The sequence below is a fragment of the Lolium perenne genome, chromosome 4 (assembly GCF_019359855.2).
Source record: "Lolium perenne isolate Kyuss_39 chromosome 4, Kyuss_2.0, whole genome shotgun sequence".
NCBI classification, from domain to species: domain Eukaryota; kingdom Viridiplantae; phylum Streptophyta; class Magnoliopsida; order Poales; family Poaceae; genus Lolium; species Lolium perenne.
The window spans coordinates 384342506-384362103 of NC_067247.2; the positions used below are offsets into that span (position 1 = coordinate 384342506).

At 45.2% G+C, this 19598-nt stretch overlaps 1 protein-coding gene across 4 annotated transcripts; it reads right to left on the reverse strand.

Annotated features, from left to right (window-relative positions):
* Window positions 1-6972: 6972 nt before the first annotated feature.
* On the reverse strand, window positions 6973-11921 carry LOC127297289 (homeobox protein BEL1 homolog). Of its 4 annotated transcripts, none has more exons than XM_051327586.2 (5): window positions 11762-11921; window positions 10446-11143; window positions 9202-9587; window positions 8273-8333; window positions 6973-8071 (listed from the first exon to the last, which is right to left on the reverse strand). In XM_051327586.2, the coding sequence occupies exons 2-5, from the start codon at window positions 11091-11093 to the stop codon at window positions 7406-7408; spliced, it is 1761 nt and encodes a 586-aa protein (XP_051183546.1). In that variant the 5' UTR covers window positions 11094-11143; window positions 11762-11921; the 3' UTR covers window positions 6973-7405. The 4 variants fall into 4 exon arrangements, with proteins under 4 accessions (XP_051183546.1, XP_051183548.1, XP_051183549.1 ...); XM_051327588.2 differs by having other exon boundaries at window positions 11758-11911; XM_051327589.2 differs by lacking the exon at window positions 11762-11921 and adding an exon at window positions 11567-11694.
* Window positions 11922-19598: the final 7677 nt, after the last annotated feature.

A 19598-nucleotide genomic window follows, 5' to 3' on the forward strand; every position in this document is an offset into this window, starting at 1 on the left:
GCACTCGCAAGAGTGTGAACTTTGGGATACATCTTTGTCTCCGCGTCACTTTGGTTATTTCTATACCCGAGCTCTTTACTTATGCACTTTACTTTTTGATAGCCTTCGTGCTTGAAGTTATATATCTTGCTATCACATAGTTGGTTGCATTGCTTAGCATAAGTTTATGGTGCAAATAGGTGAACCCTAGTTATATAGGTTTTGTGCTTGACAAATTAAACGCTAGTTTTATTCCACATATGTTAAGCCCTATTCGTAAAAGTTTTAAACCGCCTATTCACCCCCCTCTAGGCGGCATCCGTGTCCTTTCAGCAGTACATGCCATCTGATAGTCACTGGCATATGGACCAGCCTATGCCGGGCCGGCCGGTGCATGAGCTGGTGGCGCCGGGCAGGGTGCCGAGCCAGCCGATAGGCATCGGGCTAGCGACCGGGCGGGCATCGGGCGATCGGGCGAGCTAGGGAACGTGCCCGGTGTGCACCGGTGCCAGGGCCGGTCGGCGCCAGACCAGCCGGTGTGGCAGCCGGTGCCGCCGGGCCGTACGCTGGCCTGACCTTCCCTTCTTATGTTCAAAGTGGGGGTCTCCCTTCACCTTCTTGTTGCATTGATACACCAGTATGCCTGTTAGACTAATACCTGAGAATAATCTTGTAGGCATGTATTAGTCCAAATACTCTAGCTACGATGTCATTGTAACCAAAATAATGGATAAGGGTAAAATACCTTTACACAAGTCCACGCACACAAACTGCAGCTGCAAGTTGGTCAACAACCTCAAGGCAGATCCAGAAGCTGGATACAAGAATGCCAGGAAAAGCGGGCCATGTGGCAAAGGAGGCAATGCAAAAGAAGAGGCTAAGAAAAACACTGATATGGACGAGGACAAGCCTTTGCTAGAACCCAAAGGGGATACCGCATACAAGTCCAGGAATCATTATGAGAAGACCGAGCGTTACAGCTTTCCACGCTTTCCTTGGAAGACCCTCATCCATGTCAAAAAAAATACGCCTTGGGGGCCCTCAATGACATAGTCACAAAAATCCCCCAGTACGAGAAATGGTCAGAAAAACCAATCACTTGGGATTGCCAAGACTACCTGGAGCTAATCCCTAATGAGCATTATGCACTGGTCGTAAATCGCTGGATCAATGGCTATGACTTCTCCAAGTGTCGCATGGATGATGGAGCTAGCCTCAACATTATGTACCTGGAAACGCTGAAGAAGATGAACCTGTCAGAAACTCAACTCAAGTATAGAATTGTCAAGTTCCACAGAGTTGTTCCGGGTAGAAACGGAAACTCAGTGTACAGCATCACATTTCCTTGAAGAAAGAATTGATGCATGTAAAATGCATGCATGAACTTTGTAGTTTGTTGACACATATTCCCACATATTTGTAACATATATGATGTTATATCCATGTTTTATATTTTTTGGGTGATTTACCAATGATCCCCTTTATTTTGGTTATAACCCGGGGGAATTGGAAAACCATGGTTTGTGTATTTTTAGCTTTGAGGGACCTAAACAAAGTCAAACAGAGCTAGGATTCTGGGGATGTCAATATTTCATCAAGAGAAACATCTGGGGCACTTGGACCTCACGAGAAGGGCCAGGTGGGCCAAAAGATCACAGGTGGCGCGCCCAGTTGGGGTAGGCACGCCACCCATGCTATTTGCCTCCTAGGCCGTCAGATTCGCTTGATTCTTCTGCCCATGGACTCCGTCTGACCTAAAACATGTATACAAAGGACCCCGTGGCTTCCTCGAGGAGAGCGCCGCAGAAACACCGAAACACCAAAATAGAGCCAGAACTAGCGAAGATTGGAGGGAGAAACTCCGCCGGAGCCACCGCCGGAGTGATCTCTACCTTCTCCAACGTCTTCACCATCATCACCATGATGAAGTGGGTGTACTCCACCTTCGGACTATGGGTTTGTGTAGTAGCTTGATCTATTTCTCTCTTTGTTCTTCATAGATCTAGTACCATATGAGTTATCCAACATGATTATGATCATATATGTAATTCCTATCTTGAAGATCTTCACTTCTTTTTAGGCGTTGAAGTTACAAAAGTTGAAGATGGGCCTCTATTGAATCATGCAAAGTACGCTAAGGATTTTCTTGCTCGTCTAGTAATGCTAGATTGCAAAGGCTCTCGTACTCCTCTGTCATCTTCAAAAAAGATCACAACTCAAGAAGGAGAACTGCTAGGGCTAGAGGACATCACAAAATATTGGAGTATGGTTGGTGCATTACAATATTTAACACTCACAAGACCTTATATTTTGTATGCAATTAACAAGATTTTTCAGTATTTGCATGCTCCAACTACTTTACATTAGACTGCTACAAAACAGATTATGAGATATATTAAAGACACACCTAGTGTTGGACTAACCTTCATGAGATCACATTCTATCAACAAATCCTATGTTTCATTCAAGAGCTAAACACATTGAAATAGATTCTCACTTTGTGAGAGAAAGAGTTTTAAGCAAACAACTAGAGGTTCACTTTGTTCCTTCAAAGGACTAAGTTGCAGATGGTTTTATAAAACCACTTCCAGTACGGAGCTTTGAAGAGTTCAAACATAATTTCAACTTAGTTAAGTTGTCATCAAGGGAGGGTGCTAGAAGTAGTCTCCATGTAACCATACTGGACATGTATACGAGTCGGTATTGGATGGTCTCTCCCTCCTCTACGCTTGGTACCGTAGATATAAAAAAATAACACGCGGCTCGATATGTGATATCGAGTAGAAACATTACAAATTTTACAGCTTACTCCTTGTCACCAGTGCATGATGCGGATGACTAGTACATGACAAAGATACACCTGTGTCCTATCATATCCGTTGATCTTGGCCTTCTGGCTTTGCCTCCTTTCTGTTCTCGGGTTTTGTCCTCTTTCACCATGTTAGACTTCTAGGGAGGGTACCAATGAGTGCATTTTTAGCATGTTTTTGCATCATTATTTTATCAAGATATCATTGAGTAGTGGTAGGAATTTTGTATTTCACCGCGCTACCGTGCCCTTTTATGCTTGTCTACATAGGATCTCAAAATAATAAGTCAATGATGAAATATCAATGAAAAATATCATTTTCTAGCATTTTGACATGATAGAAATCATTTTTGCACTTAATCATGCACCTGGGCAAAAATATAATACGAGGACAACTTCCAGTTGATTTAACGGGCATTGGTACGGGCAAGGCCCGCCCGTACCATCCGCCCGTACGACCCTTCAGAAGCACCGCCTCATCAAATACTTTCACCTCCAGCAGACGGATCATAGATCAGACACACACAGCTCTGTGAAACAGAGAATCACTGTCCCAAATCAGATCTCAAAAAGGAACTTGAATAAGACAAGATCCGGGATGCTACATGGATCCTCGTAGGATAAGGCATCATCCCCTTCATCATCATCAACCGATGCACCTCGACCATCATAATCCTCCAACCATAGTTGTAATCTTGATTGCTATTGTGGATTTGTATGCGATTTCGTTCCATTCCTTTAATTCCCTCCATAAGATTATGATGATGTTCTTGATTGTCTCCATGTGTGAGTATTCCTATTTGGTCTTGGGAGATGGAGAAACCCTAGCATGAATATGAGATGAATCTAAGATTGTCTATGGTTTAAAGTATTAATGTGTGTTAGTTTTCTCTCTTGATATTATGTGTTGTGCACCATGTAATATATGCCTTATGGTCTTGAGAGGGAACTACTCTTTGAAGTGTAGTAAAGTGAACGGCGGGAAGTGACATTGCCGTATCGGCGCTTTGACACATGAATAAGGGGGATAAGAGGGATTCACAAAGCTCATATCGATAACCGCAGGGTAAACCTCTTAATAATCAATATGTGGCTTGCAGAATGCTAGCTGATGTGGTTATTTAGAGATGCGATGGCCGATGGCTTTCTAGGCGCATCTTATTACAGACCTCTCCCACACACAATATAGTTAAAAGCATACTTTATCTTGATTAACATGAATCCTAGTGCTAGAGGTGGTTCCAATAATTCCTGAGAACACTTTGTCCTATTAAGTTTCAACCCATTTTTCATAACGTTTTTTACTGCTTTATTTACTTTATTTGCAACCATCTAAAACACCCCCTTTAAACATTTTGAGATTAGCAAATAATTATTAAGTAATCTTTAGTAGAAAGTAGAAAGGGGCATTAAGACCATAACCAGTAGCTCCTCGTGGTTCGATACTCTTAAAAGCATACTTTATCTTGATGAACATGAATCCTAGTGCTAGAGGTGGTTCCAATAATTCCTGAGAACACTTTGTCCTATTAAGTTTCAACCCATTTTTCATACGTTTTTTACTGCTTTATTTACTTTATTTGCAACCATCTAAAACACCCCCTTTAAACATTTTGAGATTAGAAAATAGTTATTAAGTAATCTTTAGTAGAAAGTAGCAAGGGGTATTAAGACCATAACCAGTAGCTCCTCGTGGTTCGATACTCTTATTTCAAAACTAGCTACAACTGATATGTGTTCTTGCATTTATCAGGCACCTGCACCGGCCTAATCATAGACCCCTTCTAGTTATATTTGGGATACATCGGAGTCCTCTTTTTTCGGTTTTTGTCCTACTTCACACAACACCGAGAAATGCTTATGTGGTGGCTCTGGTCGTGATACCCATGCCGTAGAGGGCTCAGAGTCAAAACAACTCCACCTGGTCTTGACACGACCAGTCCAAGCCATAAAGTAGCAATAGCTGAGTCATCGATGACGTATCTCTCGGTGCATGATGCTACGACTGACGTATCCTTCTTGGAAAAGGGGTCACTGGCGTTATCCAGCGATCCGTCCCAACTTCCAAGTGGAGGGTGCGGGGTCCTTGCCGGGTTCTTCAAAAGGGGATCTGCGGTGCCGTTTGGTAGGCAAGACTTGCTCTAGGGTCCACACTTAGTCGAACGGGGGAACCCTGGTTTGCCGGTGACGACACTAGACTAGAGAGAGTACCTTGTGCAACCATTGCACCGAATGTCTAAAATGGATGAAATTACCAAAGGTTCTGAAAATAATTTAGTATACAGAATTACGATACATCTTATGTGACAAAAATTCAGTTACAAATTCAAATCACTACTCGATGAATGCATTTTTCAAAATAAAATTTAATTATGGTAGTGTTAACAGGTTCAATGCATAGCCGACTTTGAACTAACTACTATCCACAATATGTTTTATCTAGATTTCTCGGCCTGTGGGTTAAATCAGATAGTAAAATTTCATGACATGACAGATGCGTATTGTATTGCGTCAATTCCACAATTATCTTAAGAATTTTTGAAACTTTTATCATGAACTCTTGGATTCCAGTGCAACGGTTGGGAAACATCCCCTTGTGCACTGGACACACCCTCAAGTACACTAGTCGTGCATATGTTAATGGCCGAGAATCTTGGATATACAATCTTTGAGATTACAGCATCGGTGATGCACAATCGTGTGCTCTTCTCCCGGTGGTGACGGCAGAAACTTCGCCGATTACATGAAAGTGACTTCCCACCCGATCAAATCATGGCAGGTTTACACAAAATCCACAATTATGACCTCAACAAACATTTCAAGTTTTGTATTGGTACGCTTGATGATTGCCTTTTTTTGCCGTGCCATGGCAAGCAACTGTGTATATTGACCGGCATCGCGGCTGCGCTCTTGTTCCTCTTCACCCGTAAATTTTATAAATATTACTCATTTTTACAGTTTTTTGTTGGAAGTTTGTGGTTGGACTGCTACCGCGTGTGCATGAAAACGACTGATATGCTCAATCATCATGCATAGAAGAACAGTAAGCATAAGGAGAACTGCATTTCTAATACGCTTAAGGCAGAACTAGCATGCATCATGCAATGCCGGCTGGATGCATGAGCAGCTATAGGTTAACCTTTATGTTAAGTAAGAACGCCAACTCTGCGCACGTATATGCCTTTCAGGCGAATGATTCCGAACTAAAACCTACGGCACATATTCCTCATCAGCTTAACTGTCTGTACGTAGCTATCGCACCCAAGCAATTTATCTAGCAGCGCCGTGACCTATTGGTCACGGATGTATGTTTCTCTTCGTGATTCGTGCACACTGGTTTACGGACCACGATTTATAAAATTCCATAATTTTTTTAAATATGCACCTAGGTAATGGATGAAGCTACATGTATACGGAAATTGAAACTAAACTATGAGTATTTGTGACTTTTATAAATGTAGTTTAACGGTGCATATATTTATGAAGTGTAAACGGATCGGATCGGATCGAATTTTGCTATTTCCATATCATTTACCATATGTTTTTTACGGATTCAGATCGGACCGGATAATGGTCAGATGCAGATTCGAATGCGGATTATATCAGATTGCGGATATAGAGCAGATTCGGAGCAGACTCGGATTGGAAGCGGATATTTGATAAAATACACATAGAAAAAGAGGTATGTGATTTTTATGTAAAAATATAAGAAAAATGAGTAACATAGGGCTATATCCAAAGTTGCACACTTGTTTGTACAACAAACCGACTTGTGTGCCCACACAACATGCATAGGTGGAGCCATAGACTAACTGCGTTGTCTAGGTATTGACGGTTGGGCAAATTTTATCAGATTATCCTCTTTGAAGACATCGAATTATCCGCGAAAAGTGTCGGATAATTCTTATCCGTCGGATATTATCAATACCATATCCACTAACGTATCATATCCTCTTGAGCAATATCCACATCCACATTTATATCCGGCAGATTTCTAAAAGTGCATACCATATCTTCAAAAACTGATGCGGATGCAGATATGGAATGAAAATTATCTGTACCATTTATCCCTGGTTATTTAGCAGCATCGCTGGAATTGCATTTCCCATGATTATTTTTTGTGTGTTTGAGCGAATCGAGTTTAGCAGTGTCACCGGGGCATAAGCTAGCTAACATAACCAGTGTGGGATCAATCATCCACCAATTCGATAATTCAATCGAGCTACAAATAAGCTGCTAGCTTGTGTCCACTATACAATCGATCCTCCGACGGCCGGCCGATACGTCGACCCCTTACCAGCCTGCTTCCGAAGTACAGGAAAAGCACGTACTGGATCGTGCACGTACGTACGCAATATTGCAATCAGCTAGCTCGGCGTACAACGATCGACAGAGACCTGCCGAGATGCGTACATATCAGGGCAAAAATCACCATAAGCTAGCTAGCCGGGCACAACCCAATGCTGTGCAAAGATAGCGCGCACGTGAGGAGATCGACACGCCGGCCGGCGCCGTACGTTGCGGCGTCCCTGTCCATCGCGTGCGTGCAAGCCCCGGCACCTTAATCCATCGAGTTCGCGGCGCCGGCAGACGGAGGGTGCGTGCATGTGACACGGATCACCCGGCCAGGTCGCGGAGGAGGTGAAACCCGGCGCTTAGCCCCCGGTAGTGCTGATCCTGCCCACCGTGGGAAGCCTCGCCGGCGCCGTCCATGCCGCCCACCCCGAATTGGATGTGGTGGCCGTGGGCGCCGGCTGAATGCACGGCGTCCATCTGCTCGCCTGGGAACAAAAACCCGCCCGCGCCGTGCTGCGCGGAGGGCGCGCCGAAGGCGATGTTCACGCCGCCGCCGTCGTGAGAGTCGTGCTGCTGCAGCCCCAAGGTCAGCGACACGCCTCCGCCAGCGCCGCCGAAGCCCTGCCCCTGTGATCCATCGTACGCGTCGAAGCCGAGGTGATTGTCCATGATGCCGAAGCTCTCCATCCGGGACGCGCCGGGGCCGGCGATGTTGACGATGGACGCGAGCGAGCCCGCGTCGTGGACGTCGTGCAGCTGCGCACGCGTCGGCTTACGATCGCCGCCGCCCGCACGATCGGCTTCGTCAGCGACCAAACGCTGCTGCTGCTGTCCGTCGGAGGCGTGGCTGCTGCCGCTGCTAGGGTTAGGGTTCAGTCCGCCCGCCTGCCCGCCGCCTCCATCGTCCTCCTTCATCTCCTCCACGTACATCTCCTCCACCATGGGCTTCCACAGCCGCACCCTCGCGTTGATGAACCAGTTGGATACCTGCACAGCGCCCACACGCAACACATGTCATTGTAACGAGAGGCGCAAGTCTAAACAAGAATCTCTTTCCGGCCAGCGCAAGAGGACGCGGCGAGACCTTGACATGGCAACCAATTGAATTGACGCTCCATCTACACACCATGGTTTTGAACGTTGCGAATTGCAATGCACTGATCGATCGATGCGATGCAGGGAACGTACCTGGCTCCGTGAGAGGCCGGTCTGGCGAGCCAAGATGTGCTTGTCCACGTCGCTAGGATACCTGAGTACAACGGAACGGATCACATCAGCAGAAAATTCTAATGCTAGCTTGTACTCATGTGCATGCGCTATTAGAAAACAACAAATTGCTACTAAATAACTATAACTACTGCTGAGTCGTTTGGAAGTTGGAGCTAGGCTAGCTGATGGTTACGCGCGCTGTACACTCGAACACACTACCCTGATTAGTTTGCAAATCACACCAAGAGAGAGAGGCGTCATTTATCTAACCATGCATGATTAGATTAAGCTAGCTAGGTAGCCATCATTTTCTCTCGGAAGACTTTTTTTGCTTACGTACGTTACATACATACAAAATCAATCACTCATGAGATACAATACGTAGTTAATCAACTCACATGATGAAAACCGGCCAGTTAGTTAATGGTTACAGTTGGATTAATTTGGCTCTCCATAGTCGTTGAGGAATACTCAAGTCATTGGGTTGCGTTTTCTAATGCAATGGCATTTGGGTATATGCTTTGAGTAGATATAGCACATCTATACTACCCAATGTGGCCATTTGAGCAGTTGATATGATACCAACATATATAAATGTGGTCCGGGAGAACAATATTCTGTAGTACTACTCAAGAATATTAGCTATTTTTTGGGAAAATGTAAACCTTACTGTTTCAAGAAAACTTCATTGAGAGCTAGCCAATTAACTTAGATTCTAACTTAGCTTGATAAATATATTCTGCAGGCTAGCTCTATTGTTGCACCATGTATCACTGCATAGGTTTACATGAATACATCTAGTACATGCTTGCTTAAAATGACTAGGTATATAGTGTGTTATTTGAATGTTTTACTAGGAGAGAGGTGATCTGAGTTTGGAATTTTGGATGCATGGCGCATGTACTTACGGATGAAGGAAGTGCTCAAAGAGCCATGCTCGAAGGATGGTGACGGCGCGCTCGGGCAGGCCGCGCTGTGGCCGCCACGGGTGACTCTCCATGAAGCCGCCGTTTTGGTGCAACGCCTTCTGTTGTCGGATGCACTGGTCCAAAACCTTGAGCCGTGGCGTGTCCCCACGTGTCATCCCTGGAGTCGACACGTCCTTCTCCCCGAGCGCCTTCCTCACCACCTGAAGTTGTGCCACAATCCCGTCCCTCAGGCTCCGAAAGTGCCGGGAGATCGTCCGTGCTGCCAGCGCAGTGTACTCCGCCGCCGCGCGCTGTCCCGCCACAGCCTCGAACCCACCCGCTAGCCCCCTCATCTGCTCGCAGTACCTCCGGTACCTCCTATCCACCTGCATCAATCAGTTGACAGAATGACATATAAGCTTTGTTTCATGTGTGCATCTTAGTTATGCAAAGACGGATATGCATGCCCTTTTGCTTGTATATGTTTGATGCGACATTCGAGTCAATAAAACTCCTCTATCGAAGAAAAACAAAACTTTATTTCATGTGTTGTATTTCTACCTTGTAGTAAAAAGGTTAAGATCGAGATGGGCAATGTAACAGTGAAGTAGCAGTAAAAACTGACATTGTTGTAACTTGTGTGGATCGAGCTGCCTGCTCCTAGAACTCTGCTGCAACCACTGGCGCTCTTTCAGCCGCAGTGACACTGGCAGTGCAGAGGGTAAAAATTGTTTTGCGAGAGCTGAGGCATTGAATTATCCAAGGAAGGGAGATGGATGGGCAAAGTGGTGGTGGAGCAGCGAGTATGCAGAGAAAGCTTTGCAGTTGCAGAGTCATGGCAGGCAGGCCGGGAGTGGGACGGAGACGGAGAGTGTGCATGACCGGCCCGGCTACCTAGGCAGGGGACCCGGCCTCGATCGCGTAGATAGACACCTCGGAGAGGAAAGGGAATAGAGGTTTCCGAAACCAAAGGGTGAGGCCCAAGAATGGCGCCCCTTCCCTGCCCTAGTCCCAGGTGCACTATTCCGGCAACCATAATGGAACTCCTAGTACTTTTCCTGTAATCCCAGATTCCCTTTCGATCTGCAGTGCCCGCCTGCTAATTAGTCAAGCAACTGCCTGTGGTGGAGCCGTCCTCGCATGATTGGAATTAGATTAGCTGGCTGGCTAGCTTTGTGCTTGGATGATTGGAATTGGATTAGCTAACTGAGCTGCTATGGCTCCAAGTTCAAGTCGAGGCTCACCTCTTCGAGCATGATGTAGAGCTTGTCCTTGAGCCGCTGCAGCTCCAGCGCGTCCATGGCCTGGATCTGCGCCGACGGGGCAAAGCAGGAGGTCGACGACGAAGAACCCTCGCCGCCGGTGCCATCTTCTTGCTTCTGCAGCAGTGGCTTAGCGCGCTTGGCGGTGACGTCGGCGGGGAGGCTGCAGAACCCCTGGAGGAGCTGCTGCGCCGGTAGGAGGAACCTAGAGCCGCGCAGTTGCCACGCAGCGCCGTGCCCGTGCGCCGACACGTCGTGCTGGTCGTGCTGCAGCATCCATGACGCCGCGAGTGGCTCGTGCTGCTGCTGCTGCTGGGACGAGCCGCCGAGGTGGTGGTGCAGCGACAGGGACAGCGGCGCCTGGGTCGTCTGGTGGTGCTGCTGATGCTGCTGTTGCTGCTGTTGCTCGAGGAAGAAGCGCATGGTGGATCCCGCACCGTCCCCGTGCTGCTGCTGCTCGGGCATCGCAGCGGCGGCGTGCAGGCGGTGCATGCCAAGCATGTCCATCCCGTTCTGCAGGCCGTAAAGCTCCGGCGGCCCCTCGTGGTCCATCGCCGGCATGAGCGTCGCCGACGCCGCGTCAGCCGCCGAGAAGTAGTCCGCGAAGCCCAGGCTCGGATCGTGCGCCATCGTCGCCGTCCTCGTCTTGATCACGCCAAGGAAATCCCAGCTCGATCGAGCTGAAGCAAGCATCACACCAGTCAGAAACCGAGACAAAAAAAAAGGGTAGGAACTAGGAAGAACAATCAAACTCAAAGTAGACGAGCTAGCTCACTTTGCGCGCGCAAAGCAGCTAGAGATAGCTAGCTAGCTCGGACGAGCAAATCTTTCTGAAGAACCAGCACAGAAGATACGCAAATTCATCAGCCAGTCCTATATACGACCACTGATCTATGACTGCTCAGTATTAATAGTCCAGTACTACACACATCATTCGAGCTAGCTAGTTAGCTCTAGACGGACGAACACTAAGCAAGCAAGTCAAAAAAAAAAAAAAAAAGAGATGCGTTGCAGACTTGCAGCAGGTAGCAATCCGAGAGGGAGGTAGCAGATATACTACGTTGGTAGCTAGCATCCCCTTTTACTCACACACACAAGCTCACCTCACAGTCAGCGAGGTAGCAGCACAAGAATCTCGCTTTGGCTCGGGATGAAAAAGGAGGTGGATTAAAAACAGGATCAAAAGCTAGGCAAGGGTGATCTAGACGCAGCGGTCTTAAAGAAACCAACCAATCCAAAGATCTGTCGTCAGAAAAGCAATCGGGAAACGGGGAAAAGGTGTGGCACGGAAAACTTACATGGGATCGACAGGAGCTCGTCGCTCGTCGCTCGTCGTCGGCCGGGGTGCTGTGCTATGTTCGTGGTGGATGGATGGTGTGGTAGTTGCCCCGTCGAGCTCTCGCCTTGCCCTGCCGCGCGCTAACCTGCTGCTGCTACTTCTACTCCTCTCTGTACACTGTCGTGTCTACAAATATCTGGACGTTCCTACCTGCTACCGTTTTTTCGTCCAGTGTGTGTGTTTGGACTTTGGAGAAATCTTCTTCTTCTATGTGTGATTGTGGTAAGATCAACTTAATTCGACCACTTTCGGTGTACAGTGTAGTACATACGTGTGGCCTAAACTGCTCGGAGGAAGATTCTAATATCTGCTGGATCATTCATTCATAGGACTCGATCCGATGCTACAGGATTTTTTTGGGTTGTCGGGGTAATTGTGCAGGTCTCAGATCATTCCGATTAATTACTGTCTCTATCTCTCTATTTTTTGATAGGCGGAGACTTGTTTTCTTCCAGCAGTGGACTAACATTGCTATGAGATAGGAAGCACCTTTTGCGTACATAAATAGCTCTAGGATGTGATGCGTTTGCTCAAGTTGATCGCTGTCCGCGAAGCGGATGCAGCTGATTTGATTCTGCGCCCTGCCTCGTTTCACAAATAGTAGTGTGATGTTTAGGGTTTAGGGTGGAACAAATGAAGAGGGAAACTGTAACATGTGCACCCCAAAAATTCTCAAACCTACACATTACGTTTTTGAATTTTAACCTACACATTATTAGAAGCTAGTAGGATGGAACGTTTAAATTGTAAGAGTGCAAAAGGATGAACATGCATCTTAGACAACGTTGTACAAAGATGGTTTAGCTGTGTAGTAACTGTACTGCAATCAAGATATTTCAACCCCAGCAAAATTATTCCCGAACTAGTCAAAATATTTTAAGCCCCACAAAATATTCTGAAAGAAGGCCCTGCCTCCAAGTGGGGAAGGAGTGGTCCACAGTTTCCAACTAATTGCAATTAAAACAACCTACTACTGAAAAGAACGATGGGGCCGTGCCTATCTGTGGGGCCATCAACATCAGACTTTCTTGCCTTTCCTTCTTTTCTTTTTGGCTCTACGTACTAAGCTTTTACTCTCTCCGTTCACAAAAAGATGTCCCAACTTTGCTAAAATATGCATGTATCTAGATGTGTTTTAGTGTGTAGATATATACATATGTATTTTGAAAAAAAATTAAACATCCTTTTGTGATAAATACATACAAATATAGAAAAAGTTAAGACATCCTTTTCTGAACTAAGGGGGTATTAATATTGAATTTGTAACTATGGTAGGCCTTCTCCGCTGATAATGCTAGAAATAAGTACTATCTCCGTCCTAAAACTGAATGACGGAGAGAGCATTCGGGAGATGGATATGGGTTGATGTACCACACACTTCGTTCCTAAACATCCATTCCAAAATAATTGTCGCACCTTTCTCTAGATGCATCTTACTATGTAGATACACCCGGCCGCCGTATCTAGAAAAAGCTGTGGCTATTATTTTTGAATGGAGTGAGTATTTTCATTTTGGCTCTACTAACAATCTTCTATTTATTTAATTCCCGCTGATAGTATATTTCGTCCGCTAATAATACTACTTCCTCTCTTCATTAACTAGCTAATTTAATTTCCTCAAAGGTTTTCTATTAGGGAACTTAGGGGAGTACAAAAAGTATTTTAGATGGATTGGGTTTATGTATTATTCAATTTTTGCTAATTCCCAATCAAGTGATAATAAAGTTAGTGTTGAGTTAAGACTCAGCCATTAGATTTGCATCGTAATTTGTGAGTCTTCTGAGTTGCAAGTGGGTTGCAGTTAAGATATTTCCGGTTGCAACTGGATTGCAGCTGAGCTCTTTTAGTTGCAAATGGGATGCAACTAGGGAATATGTCTTGAACCATTGAATCTCACCCTAAGTTTACGGGAATTATATATTGGTTGTAACTGAGATATAATGACATCATATGATTGAGAACTAAGCTAATTTTTAGTCAAGCGATACTGAGAAGTGCATACCACTTTAAGTTGAAGTAGTAGGGTGCATGTGACTAAAAAACAAGATCTAGTCAATTTCCCTAATTAAAGTGCAATTGCAATAAAAAAATCAGTTGCTTTGGAATTTCTCTTGTTTCCGTTGCTTTGTTACTCACCATGAGTTAATACCCAACTGTAGTAAAAAAGGCAATTGCAATTAATGCAAAAAAGCAAATGTAATAAATACAATTTAAAAAACTAAACAAAAATTGACATAGTGATGGAAGTACAAAAAAAGTGAGCACATTTGCAATTTTTTTAATAATTAACAATATTTGAGCCACCCCCTTTTGAGCAATCCTTCTTATAAAACAACAATAGTGAAGTTCTAAAATTTCCAACATTACAAGCAGTTTACTTAATATCCGATTTCTCAAGCCAAGTAGAAATACCAATTTCTGAAATATGTGTATATTCTTTTAGGATGCCTTTTATAAGTACAACCATAACATCATAGAAGAACCATTGAAGATCATGGCAACTACGATTTGGCCTCAGAATTTTTGTTGGTATAGAATCCAATAATTCGGTCTTTACGACCTTGCATATAAATTAGAGTAAGGTCCACTTAAAATCTTCGCAATCTCCACAGTTCAATAATTTTTTTCTTTATTACAACCTCATTTTAGCACTTAGAAAATGGAAAATAGTTTTTTATACAAAATAATTGGAAATAAATTTCTGCAATATTGTTTGGAATGGCAAGATGCAGCTCTGTGCTAAATTTGATTTCACTGTAATAAACTATGCCACATACATGACCATGACCTAGATCACTCTGGCTTAAAAGTTGTGAATGTTCATACATAATAGCTCATTTAGGTGATTTTTTCGTAATCACATATTGGGTTTTTGGTTTTTTTCATACAATCACTACACATAAAAGGACTACATGGGTAAGGATTTCATTATTTATTTCATTATTTTCATTTTTTAAATCAGGGTCATTTATAGCAAGGTGTTGAATCTTTTAAAACTGCGAGTTGTTCCTCTATAGTTATAATTACTTGTGTACCTAAAAGTAATTTTTGAGATTTTTTAGGAGAAAACTATCACACAGTTGCAGTTCAAATTTGATTTAATTTAAATAAATCAACATAGATCATTTAAATGGTACATAATAGCTAGGAACTTGAAAATTCATTCAATTTTGGAATTATCCATAAAAAGATATGGCTTACTATGTGTGAAAAATTGAGTGGTTCTATTTTGCACCATATTTTTTATATTTCATAATGCCACGTGTTAGCATATAGAAAATGAAAAATGATTTTGTTTATACAGAAAAGTTGGAATTACTTTTGGCACTATTGTTTGGGATGTTTATTTTAATATGCACCTCTGAGCTAAATTTTGGTACGTTTATGCAATGGAATTGGCTCAGTGAAAGAAAAATATTTTTAAAATATTACCTAAGAGCAACACTCGACAAAAGTAGGGCTCTGCTGAGATCCAAGGGGGTGACTCTTCACAAAAAAAACATGATGACCATATCCCGTCACCGGCGACGGGCAGGGACATTTGTGCACGTTATTTGCCGAGAGATTTTTGTTTCTTTTCTAAGAATGGAACTTTTCTAAGAGTTTTAGACTACTTCAGTCGTGCGTTACATCTTGGTGGACTCTCACCATATGTGGTCTTTGTCGTGTGCCCTGATGAAATGCTCTCGGTAAAGGTAGCCACTGTCGGCAACGCCAGAACTCCCGTAGTGACCACTCAATAGAAACATATATATGATGAAGTCTTACGCATAGGAAGTAGGAAGTGTGCCTATATGATATTTCAATGGTTCCATATTACAGAAGATGTGAGAAAGTTGACTTAGAATTCCAATTAGCTAACGAATGTATTTGTAGGAAACATGCAAGATCTTTGCTTTGGATGGATTTTCCGAAGTTAAGCTATACCCAATTAAAACATATATATAAGGTGAATTTTTGTGCATAGCAAATTTCGGTATCTCCGTATTTTAGAAGGTACAAATGGTAGACAGAGAAATTATCGTTTCATGCACCATTAAGGAAATATAGTAATTTCAATATTTATATATGTATATTTTTTTAGGATAATTTTTATAACTAAGAACTAATATAGTACAACCATAAGATCATGGAAGAACTAGTGAAGATCATGGAAACTATAGATTGACTTCATAGTTGGTGCTCAAATAAAATTCAATAATTTGTTCTTTGCGGTGTTGCGTCTAAATTAGTATAAGGTCCACCTCCAATCTTCTCAATCTCTAGTTTAGTCGATGTACCCGTCACTTTCTCCCAAATAACTTTTCATCCGTTGCGTCACCGCTTCATATCATATCATTCTCCTCTCATATCATACAAAAAAAAAAAAACTGTACACTGCGCTCACGTGAGCTCCCTGGGTCGAGACCTTCCATCGGATTCACACGTCATGCCTGCGTCGTCAATCTCTCTCTCTCTCTCATGGATTTTTATTTCCACGTAAAGCCAAGTTAATCACTGACTCATTGTGCATACCGTTGGCCCGTCGTCGACTCGCACATGTCTCCTTTTTGCTTGTACGCTATGCAAGTTGCAGATGCACGGATGCAGCAGTACGTACCGTCATTGGAGTGGGCTCGGAGATGAGCCTCCGACACGTATCCTCCTGTTGTTCCAGCCTCAAACAGCTCGTGCGAGAAGTAACCAATTGCTAGTACTCCTACTTGCGATAGCTCCAGCCTTGTACTGTTCATGTACTGACATGAAAGAAAAGGTACTATGCTGGTGGATATATGCGGGTACGGGCACGTTGCCTCGAACACGGCGGATTGTTTCTGTTTTTTTTTTCTCCAGTAGACACCATGCTGACCGAAAGGACGTCTAGGCTAGTACTTCCACCGTGCTACAGTCCCTGCAGGCAGCTCGTCGATCGAGCATCTCCACTCGTTGGCGCTCCCCACGTCTAAATCTGGCGAAATTTTTATTCGGATTGGAGGAAAATTTCCCTGGGGAGCGTCGAAGTTCTAGCCGTCCCCCGGCAGAAGCCCCCAACCTCGCCCATTTGATATATTTCAAACAAATTCGATATAAAATTTAACAAGTTCGGCGAACAAGAGTCAGAAAATTGCTGAAACAAATTCGGCGAAAACCAGTACAATGTTTAACAAGTGCTAAAACAAATGAAGCATAAAATTTCACAAGTTTTGAAACAAATTAAGACAGACTAGTTGGCGTCGGCGTTGGCGTTGCCTCGGAGCATCCATATGTGCTCCACCAGATCATCTTGCAGCTGTTGATGCATTGAACAGGATGCACTTGATGCATTGGAGGGTTTCTTCAAGGTGTCAGTTTCTGAGAGGGAGAGAACCCTGCTGGAGTATGACAGTGGGCATCGTTGCGACATGCTGGAGCATACGGACAGCGACCCTGTGGTTTCCCCGTGTACGTCCTACACGGGGCCAAACAGCGACATGCAGATGGTTCCGCGTCGCGCTCGAGGTGAGCAAGTTACTGAGGAGGACGTGCCTGAGGTGGGTAGTGAGGAGACCGCCGCGGAGTTGGCTTTGCAGCAGGAGAGGCTTGCGCTTTGTCGCATCAAGACGTTCTGCGCTTCTATCCTCAAGAAGCTGGCCCCACCTCTACTCAGGGAGGTGGAGAGTTCGTCTAGTCTGCGGGCTGAGGCACAGCCATTCACGCCCAGGCGTCTGACTAGGAGTACAGCGATGACGGTGCTTGAGAAGGAGAAGAAGGCGCCCAAAGCCTCGGCAGCAGAGACGGTGCTACTTAAGGCGTTGGGCATCTGCCCGGAGGAGTTGTCCGTGGACGAGGAGCACCTTGCTAGCTTCACCGAGATCTTCGATTCCCCCCTCGGCGAGCGACACGTGAGGGTCATGGCGTCCATCTTTGGGAAGATGGTGCCCCAGAGCTTCGACCAGCAGGAGGGTTGTAGAGTTGTGCTAGCGGCGCACTAGGTGTTAGTGGGAGTGGAGTCTGTATCTTTTTTCTTATCGATTGTAATCTGGAGTTGTTGTTCTGGAACGTTCGCGGCACGAATGATCCAGCGAAAAGGAGTGCTATTCGGGAGTTTTTGGAGAGTTTGCATGTGAGCATTGTGTGTATCTCGGATACTAAGGTAGGGGAGGTGGATGAGTTCTACATCTCCCAATGCTTGGGGCCATCTTTTGATAGCTTCGTTTTTTTGCCGGCGGATGATACAAGAGGAGGAGTGGTTATGGCATGGGACACCTCGGTGGTCCAAATCGCCAATGTGAGCTACGACACATTTGCCATCACGGGAGAGGTCACGACTAGGGATGAGTCCAAATGGTGGCTTACTACAGTTTATGGGCCACAAGGTGTGGAGGAGAAAATCTTGTTTCTGCATGAGTTGTTGCAGAGAAGGACGCTTTGCCCGGGGCCGTGGATGGTGGCTGGAGATTTCAATATGATTTTGAACGCTTCTGAGAAGAACAATGAGAACCTCGATAGGAATATGATGCAGCGCTTCAGGGCGTTTGTGCATGCGCATGAGCTGAAGGATCTTTACATGCATGGGAGATCTACACTTGGAGTAATGGAAGGGAGAGTGCTACTCTTACACGCATTGATAGGGTGCTTGTTTCGGTAGACTGGGACTTGCAGCATTGCGACTCTGTGCTGCAAGGGTTATCCTCGTCGGTCTCGGATCATGCGCCACTTCACTTGGCCCTCAATGCGGCCTTTCGTCCTAGGAGAAGGTTCAAGTTTGAGAGCTTCTGGCTCAAGTTGGAGGGATTTGATGAGGCGGTTAAGGAGGCCTGGGTATGTGACCCCGGCATTGTGGATCCCTTCCGGAGGTTGGACGCGCTATTCAGGAATGCGGCGGAGCGTCTGCAGTCTTGGGGGCAAAAACGGGTTGGGAACGTCAAGCTAAACATTGCGATCGCTAACACCTTGATCTTGCGTCTTGATGTGGCCCAGGAGAGACGGAGGTTGACCCCCGTGGAGATCTGGCTGAGGAGAACTCTCAAGCAATCTGTGCTTGGGCTTGCTTCGCTTGAGCGTACCATGGCGAGACAAAGGTCGAGAGTTCGTTGGTTGAAAGAGGGGGATGCCAACACAGCCCTTTTTCATGCGGTTGCCAATGGGAGAAGGGCGAAGAACCACATTGCTTCTGTGAGGATTGGAGAGGAGATTGTGACGGATCAGGAGAGAAAAGTGGAGGTTTTCACCGAGGCTTATTTCCAGCTGCTGGGGAAGGTGCAACCGAGAGAGTACTCGATTGATCTGGAAGAGCTTGAGATCCCCACAGCTCACCTACAGGACCTGGATGACATGTTCACTGAAGAGGAGATCTGGAGGGTGGTTAAAGACCTACACCCGGACCGGGCGCCGGGACCGGATGGTTTCACAGGAGCTTTCTACCAGAGGGCGTGGCCGATCATCAAGGGAGATATTCTCGCTGGCTTGTTCAAATTGAGTGTAGGAGATGGGCGCGGCTTTGCCCGCCTAAACCGAGCCCTCATCACCTTAGTCACTAAGAAGCAGGATGCCACAGAGGTCAAGGACTATCGCCCCATTAGCTTGGTGCATAGTTTTGCAAAACTATTCTCCAAGATTATGGCGAATAGGCTCCGGAGCAGGTTGAGCGAGGTTGTGAGCACCAACCAATCGGCTTTTGTTAGAGGAAGGTCCCTACATGATAACTTCATCTTAGTGAGGCAAGTGGCAAGGAAAATCAATCTACAGAGGCAGTCGGGCGTGCTCCTCAAGTTGGATCTCTCGAGGGCCTTTGATTCTATATCTTGGAGTTTCCTTTTTGAGGTCCTTCGACGCAT

Excerpts from the sequence above, each read along its gene's own strand:
- LOC127297289 (XM_051327586.2), bottom strand. The coding sequence starts at position 11,093 with ATGGCGCACGATCCGAGCCTGGGCTTCGCGGACTACTTCTCGGCGGCT. Across the intron at positions 8,334-9,201 it reads TTTGAGCACTTCCTTCATCC|GTATCCTAGCGACGTGGACA; the intron begins GTAAGTACATGC and ends CGTTGTACTCAG. Across the intron at positions 8,072-8,272 it reads CCGGCCTCTCACGGAGCCAG|GTATCCAACTGGTTCATCAA; the intron begins GTACGTTCCCTG and ends GGCGCTGTGCAG.